At 44.6% G+C, this 8,003-nt stretch overlaps 1 protein-coding gene across 3 annotated transcripts in view; it reads right to left on the reverse strand.

The window, feature by feature from the left end:
• Positions 1-623, reverse strand: part of CLINT1 (clathrin interactor 1) — a 59,829-nt gene extending 59,206 nt beyond the window's left edge. For 2 of the 3 annotated variants that reach the window (XM_008584865.1, XM_008584864.1), the window contains exon 1: positions 381-623. In XM_008584865.1, the coding sequence (XP_008583087.1) occupies positions 381-421 (41 nt within the window). In that variant the 5' untranslated portion in view covers positions 422-623. The remainder of the gene's footprint in view (positions 1-380) is intronic. The other variant, XM_008584866.1, reaches the window with a different exon arrangement.
• Between the last annotated feature and the right edge of the window lie 7,380 nt (positions 624-8,003).

Below are 8,003 nucleotides of genomic sequence, written 5' to 3' on the forward strand. Positions count from 1 at the left end.
GCGTGTTTCCGCGTGCTTCAGGTCGCCTCTGCGCGCAGTTCCTCTGCTGACTCTCCCGGCCTTTGCCGTATGGGCTGCCAATATTGTTCCCGCAGCCGGACCTGGGCACCCCCAGGAGTCCTTCTCCGTGTCGGCTCCAAAACCTCAAACCCGCTGCCGCTTATTTGTCGTTGTAGGATCGTTGTTGAAAGATTTATTCGTCCTTTGTTGCTCTTGGAAATGCAGTCAATACTCTGGTATCACAGCACACAGCTCTCAGGATCGCGCTGTTTCCTGACGCGGGCGCTCCAGACCCGTCGCCATTTTTCTCCAGATTGTTGTTGTTTTAAATAAACACCATCCCAATGCTGTTATCTTTCAGAGAAATCTCCCATGGAAACGCTTTGTCCACCAGCTCCCGCACCTTCCACATGTTCAACATCGTGCCCCGCGCGGGCCGGGCCGCCGCCTCCCTCTCCTGCTCCCCACGGACCCCGGAACACTTCCGTGCCGGGGCAGGTCCAGGCCGGGGTCGCTGCTGCCGCCCGCCGCTTCGAACTTCCCCAGTCAGGTCCTTTCCTTGCCACAGCCGCGGCGCCGCCGGTGACACGTCGAGACGCGGCGGCAGAGGCGCTGCGTGAAGCGGAAGTGTCCAGTTCTCCGCCCGCTGCGCGCGGGGAACGCCGGGACTTGTAGTTTTCCTTGCCACCCAGTGGGAGGGGTTAAATTGAGAGAGCTGGTGTGCTGTGGTTGGGATGATTTCTCTTCAACTCTCCCCGTTGCCTGCACCAGACCTACCGAACCAGAAACTCTTTGGGTAGGGCCCAGCGATCTGGGCTCTAACAAATCTTCCAGGTGATTCTGATCACATTCAAGTTTCAGAGCCACTGGTGGAGGATCTAGACACGCTCATTCTTTTCAAATGTAAAATATTGCTGTGTAATTAATAATGATTATACAGAAGTGTGATTGGCATATGCATTCCTCATTGACAGACACATTGCTGTATTTGTTTCTAAATGTTCAGATATATGTACATCCTGGGCCTTAGTTTCCAGTCCCGTAAGTTGAAGAAGTTGTATTCTAGATCCTTTTTCTCTCTATAATACAATGGCATGGTATTTAGACAGCTACCTGATATCATTGTTATACACTTTATTATAAACCTCATAAACTCAAATTACACTCCACAGGAAACTAGAAAGACAATATTATATTTTTGGGAAAATATAGGAAAATGGTAAGGGCCCCTCGGATGTTCAGAATCTTGATGAGCATTTAATGTAAATATGCACGTGTGCCCAGGTGGTCCTTGGTTATTGTCTAATGTAATTACGTACGTGCACCCACATGTCCTGGGTTATGGACTTACCTATAAAGGATGAGTGGCTCTGATCCACTGGTGCCCCCGACCCCCAGGATGCCTGTGGGGGGAGGTGCATGGGGAGGCAGGCCACTACTGCTGCTGGAGGCTGTTGCTTCAAGCTGTTGCTGCCAGTGTCCCCGGGAACTTCAGTGAGGCCTCCGTCACCTCTGGACCTGTAAGCTGCTGCTGCCCTTGCTGAGGACTGAGCTTGTGTCATCTGCCAACGGCTCCTGAGATCTTTCCCAATTACCTAGCATGGACCTGCGTGTGTGAGGGGTCTGGTGACCCAGCCCGGCATGTGAGGGGTTTGTGACCCAGTCTGTACAATGGGTTTGAAGGGTCTGAGCCCTAGCCCTGACAATGGAAACTTAATATAACTAAAATAATGAAACATTTTGGCTTTAGTTATGATTTGCCTTGCCCAACAACTGGTGTAGTCGTGTAGCTTTACATACACACACACACACACACACACACACACACACACATACACATATATATGATACAGCCAAGAACTTAGCAGGTTTGGGTTCTTAAAGCATACATGCTACTTTCGGTGTTTTGTTGCAAATGGTTGTCATTGCTTTGTTTTTCACTTATGCATTTTTGTTAATGCTCATGTTAAAGCTTCAAGCAACCTTAAATTTCATTTGGTCCAACTGCTTACATTTTACAGTTCTTTTCATTCTACAAATATTTATTGAGCATCTTCTATGTGCAGCGGTAAGAACTACAGCTGGAGCCCCAGCTCTCTTGGAGTTTAAAGGTAGTTGGAGGAAACAGATAACAATCAAAGAAACATGTAAGAATTGCAGATAGTAAGTTCTTGGGGAAAAAAAAAAAAAAAACCAACAAGGAGAGAATGTTATAGACAATGATGTCAGAGGAAAATAACATTAGGGAATATTTAGGTCTCTTTGAGGACATTTTATTTAAGCTGAAACTTGAATGGTAAAATGTAGCTAGCCATAAGAAAAGATCTGCAAGAAAAGAAGTCTTTGTGGAGGGCAGATGAAGACTCTTATTCACGAAGAAGTGAAACTGATGGTTGCTAGTCATGAAGTTAAGTAACAATGATCCCAAATCAACAACCCAGAATCTCTGACTCCTTGTCCCTCAAGTCAAGCCACCTGTTCAAATTGGATCCACTTAATTACTGGAAGCAGCTTTTAAAGTGGTTTCATTTAAGGCTTTGTGATTAAGGCCCCGAGACAGAAGCAAGTAGAAGACATTGCCAGGAAGGAAAGTACAAAGAGAAGAAATCAAGACAAAGCTATCTCAGAGCTTTGTTGAGATAGGGGTGCTTGGATAGGTGGGTGGGGAGGAGCAGGTAAAGCTGGAAAGAAATAGGGAGAGGAATGGAATTAGAGAGAGGAATGGGGCTTTCAAATGAAAAGTTTGTGTTTCCTGTTGAAAGGACTATCCAACCCAAGATTCAAAGGATGGAATGTGGCCAGAGGAGATAAGAAAGAGAAACAACTTTGCATAAATAAAAGCTCAGCAAGTTAACTTTCAAACAAGCCAGTCCAGAGTACACCTGCAGAATGGGCCTGGCACAAAAATAACCACCTTCCCCGCCCTCGGCCTGTTTGCGTGTTCACAGCAGTGAATAGTCAGCCTCACCAGAGTTAGCTAGAGAGTACAATATCGTTGTCTACTTTGCTTGTTCCAATACTAAGTTTGGGTGTATCTAGACTTATTCCAGAGTTGTCACCTGTGGTGTTTTCATAGTCAGCTGGGATCATCTAGAATATAACACCAAAATACTTGCTTATCTACCTTTGATTCAAGAGAGCCCCTAAAGGACTAGAAAAACCAGACCAGGAGTGTTTGTTAAAAAGTGGTCTCTGGAGATTAACCATTTGAGTGTCAACAAAGTGTTCCAATTTTACCTTTTATCTTGCAAGTTTGGGAGCAGTTTCCATAGTAACTTCTTTGTGGCAATTTAAATATGCCCATGGTAGAAAAATAAAGGGTAGAATGCCCCACACACTCCTCTTCAGGAATTCATATATTCACATATTTTTCACTAAATGAGCTGACAGTTTTAGTAAGGCCAAACCAACATGTTTTGAAAGAAAACATACTCAGCTGTGTTAATTATGTATAAGGAGCAGTTGTAGACAATGGACACTGCTCACTTATCTCATGTGGTTGGCTCCTCGTGCTCTGTCTGGAGTTTAATTCATGGTACAAAGGTATGGCAGCCAGGGGAAGGCACTGTCCAGACCTTCCTTTAAGAGAACCAGTTAGGAGAGTGTGGTTGGTTGACAGCTTCTAGCAGCCACTTCTCTGGGATCACTTACAGGAAGGCCATATATGCTCTCTCTGGGCTACTCCCAGCCAATGACAGAGTGAGGTATGCAGGAGCCAGGACACTTCTGCCCAGACTGCACTCCTCCATCAACAGTCATTGTCCTGGGCTGCCCATCGACTTGGCCCAGATTTCCTCAGAGCTTTGTTGCAATGCAACACCCTTCCTACCCAATCTTCCTTCCTTCCCTCTCTCCCTTGACAAGTGTCAGAACTTCCTTGTAGTCTGAAATTCTCCCATCCTACTCTTGCTCTCTCTTCCCATTTTCCTTCATAGGCATTTCCCTGAATCGCTTAACTTCTAATTCCATCTTGGCTTCTTCTTCATATAGTACCCAAACTGGCACAGCAGACAAACCTTTGCACCTTGGTTTCAGTATTGGGGCCCACAAGTATTGTTTTTGATCACACTTGACTGCTCCTGTCTAGAAGTCAGGATACATGGTTTCTAATCATGTTATGAGGGTTGCCACAAAGAGCCATACAGATTATATATTGCACAACTCCAGGGGTACCATTTATGTAGAATGCCATGAACTGCTAGATGATTAAACACAGAGAGGAAGGATAGGGTAGTGATTAAAAAGTGCAGACTCTGCAGTTACACAGACCCAGGCCCCAATTCTGCATCTGCTATTCAGTAGCTTGTTCATTCTGAATAAGTTAATTAAAGCAGTGTAGCATCATGGTTGGGACTCTAGAGACAGATTGCCTAGGTTTAAATCCTTGTTTTGCTACTTACTAGATGTGTTACCTTGGGGAAATTATTTGATATCTCTGTGCCTCAGTTTTCTCATCAGAACGGGGAATTATAGAAACCTACCTTAAAGGTTTTTTCAGACAATTAAATGAGGTAATATTTAGGAGAACTTAGGACAGTACCTATCACAAAATAAACTCCCAGTAAAATGTTAGCAATACTGCTACTACTGCTATTATTCTACTACTACTACTACTACTACTACTACTACTTGTAATTGTATTGATCTGTGAATTTTATTCAATATTCAACAAGTATTTAGTTAGTTCCTACTATGTTTCAGGTGCTAGATGGTGAATATGCAATTGTGGATAAAACAGACACAGTAAACAAGTAAATAGATGTAATAAACATAGCAAACTAAAGTGATGTGCTGAGGATCAAATGAAATAATGTGTGTAACTGTCTTCACACTGGGTCCTGCATGTAGTAAGTGATCACTAAAGTCTACCTCATTAATATTATCAAATCCCTTATGAGGATCTCAGTTTTTTCCACATAAACTGAGCGATTAGTCTATCAGAGTATCCTAAACCTAGCCATATGAGGGAACTTCAAAAAGTTCATGGCAACATGCGTATTATCTTTTAATTCTATTTTTTTTTCCTTTTTGTCTCTTTTTTTGTGACCGGCAACGGATCGCAACCCTCAGTGTCACGCCCGTACCGGACCAGGACCGGCAACGGGATCGCAACCCTCGGTGTTGCCCCCGCACCTCGCTCAGCCAGTGAGTGGCCGGTCTGTATGTGGGATCCGAACCCTTGGCAGGAGCGCCGCTGCGCTTCCCAAGCGGCGCACTGTAGCAGTGCGCCACCGGGCCGGCCCCTTTTAATTCTATTTTTCCATGAACTTTTTGAAGTATGCTTGTACATCAGAAATTCATAGACATCTTTAAAAATTTCAGATTCTCTTGTCCTACCCCTCGAATTTCTGATTCAGTTTATTCATTATTCTCAGTTGCAAGTGACAGAAACTCTACTAAAACTTGCTTAAACAGAGCAAGGGCCTTTATTAACATAGGAGACTGGGCAGCTTTGCCTCAGGAACTTGGCAAATATCATCAGAACTCTCTGATTCTCATTTTCCCTCATGGCAAGTTGGCAGGAAATAGGGCTACCACCTGTGGGAAATAGATATCATGTTTTTCAGTCAGGCATTCAAGGGGGAAGAGACACTGTCTTTCGTCCACTGAGTCTAACCTCACAGGGAATGACTGTGATGGGCCCAGTTTGGATCATGTGCCTGTCTCAGAGCCAGTCACCTTTAGGGAGGCCAACATGACAGAATTGGTAGGCAGCCCAAGTAGAACCACACAGATGTTCTCTAAAGAAACTCTGAAGAAAGCCATGATCTGGCAGACAAAAGTGACAATTGTTTACAACTCAGTCTGAGGTGGGCTCTAGAAATCTGTATTTCAAAAAACCTCTGGTTTGCCAGGGTTTAGGATGCCCTGGGCTAGATGATACAAAGCCCTTTTTAGCCCTCCGAATTCCACAAAAGTAGCTGGTTTGGGAAGAGTAAAAGAAAAAAGAATACCATGGGGAATAACAGAAAAGAAACAGGAGCAATGAAGAGGGAGGGAGTAGAGTGGCCTGAGCTGTCACGGTGCGAGCATTGCGTAGCAGGTAAACTGAGAGCAGGGCATGCCCTCGCTAACTCTCTGTTCTGCCAACAGACAGCTGGACAGACGGTTGGGCTCTTCTTGGCTGAAATTCAATCCCCTTTCAGGGCTGTAAGCAGGGCTCAGGTGGGCCTATTCAGAAAGCCTGGTTGGTACTGTAAAGGGCTAACACATTTGGAATCCTTCTGCAAGAATGGGCAGGAGGGGCGATGGAGGCAGAAGTGCTCTTGGAATTATGTCATCCCTGCCTCCTGGGAGGCTCTCCTTCCTTGTGTCTCCTGAAACAGGTGAGCCCAGAGTGGACGTGCTGCTCCTGGTGTCCATGCCTCTGAAAACTCTATTCACAGGAAGCTAAGTTGCCATCAGCGAAGCAATTAGGTGGCTTGTAAGTGTGAGAACTAGTCCTGCAAAGTCAAGTCAGATTCAGGGGTGAGGGGGGTGTGGATGTCAGAAAGAATAGGCTAGTTGATTTCTGAGGCAGGGTCTTTCTGGTCAAGCATCCTGAGAAAGTCCTCATGTGTCCAGAATTCACCCTGAGCCTCCCCCGGTCCCCGAACTCTATCAGTTAATTGAAGGAATTGTGCTCTAGAGGAAGAGCTCACTGTGATGGAGATCAATTGCCTGATGGACAGGCCACTGCTTTTTAGTAAAAAGAATGCATGTGACTAAAGACTTGGAGGGGAGGGATTAGTCAACACTTGGCGTGCTCTCCTGGTGATAAAAGAGTCAACATTTAACATCTGTTGGGCACCTGCAGTGTGCGGTGGGGTTAAATAGATGACTGAAACTTATAGTCATAGGAGAGGAAAAAATTTCCCTGTACCCTCTTATGTTTATACCCGGGGGCCTGTAAATTAAGCCGACAAATGACAGATTAGTTTATGTGCACAGTGTGCGTACAAGCAGGAGTGCTCAGTGATGAGTAACTTGAAGGGATGATTAGAATCTGGGGCTTATATTCTTAGAAGGGGGAGAGGAGCAGGGAGAAAAGGCTCCTATGGGAAGAACAAATACGTTTCTTTAGGAAAGACAAACGGGTTTTAAGAGAACAAATGAGAGACAAGAAAGTTTGTGATAATGTTTTTCTACGCAAGTATGAATGGTCTTTCTGTTTTCTTCAGGGTCATGAAACTGTCCCAGAGAGGGGCTTTATGGTAATTTACTCTTGCTCTCTCTCCTGGGAGTAGAAGCCACCCTGAAGAGGAATCCATGGCAGTCTTCATTTTTCAGAAGTTTCTGCCTTAAGTCAGGTAAGGGAAGCTCTGAGAAGGCTTCTTTTTGCATCTGTTACATCTCAAATGTCTTCAGTTTAAAATACTGTCATATTTATGCCAACACTGGGGTTCCAAATGGGTCCCCACATGGTCTAGTATGGAAGATAGGTATATAAACAAACAAATAAAAACACCAGTGAGATAATTAAAGGGGCAGTGTTGTGTACAGGAGAGGTTCAGAGCACTGCTGTGGAGTCAGCAGGACCTTGGTTCAAACTCAGACTCCACCACAGAGCTGTGTGACCTTGGCTAAATGACTTGACCTCTCAAGTCTCAGCCCCCTCATTGAAAAAGTGGGACTAATGAGAGTCCCTGTCTCATCGAGTTGTTGTGAGGAGTGAATGAGATGATGTACATTAAATGTCTAGCGTAGCACCGGGCGTGTAACAAGAACTTATTAAATAAGATCTATTATTACTAAACTGTTTGCAATGAGAGATCGGGGCAATGTGGGAGAGTGTGTTACATCATGTTCATTAAGTCTTTCAATAAATATATATTTGGGCACTTACCCCATTGCCAAGAATTGTAGTATGAAAACAGACACAATCCCTGCATTCATGGAGTTTACGGTCTGATGGAGGAGGTGGGTATTGAGCAAACGATGTCATGATAAATCTATTTTATCTGTGAACTATGATGGAAGCTGTGAAAAACAAGGACAGAGGGCTATGAGAGAATATAACAGTG

Source organism: Galeopterus variegatus, unplaced genomic scaffold (genome assembly GCF_000696425.1).
Source record: "Galeopterus variegatus unplaced genomic scaffold, G_variegatus-3.0.2 Scaffold3392, whole genome shotgun sequence".
Taxonomy (NCBI): Eukaryota; Metazoa; Chordata; class Mammalia; order Dermoptera; family Cynocephalidae; genus Galeopterus; species Galeopterus variegatus.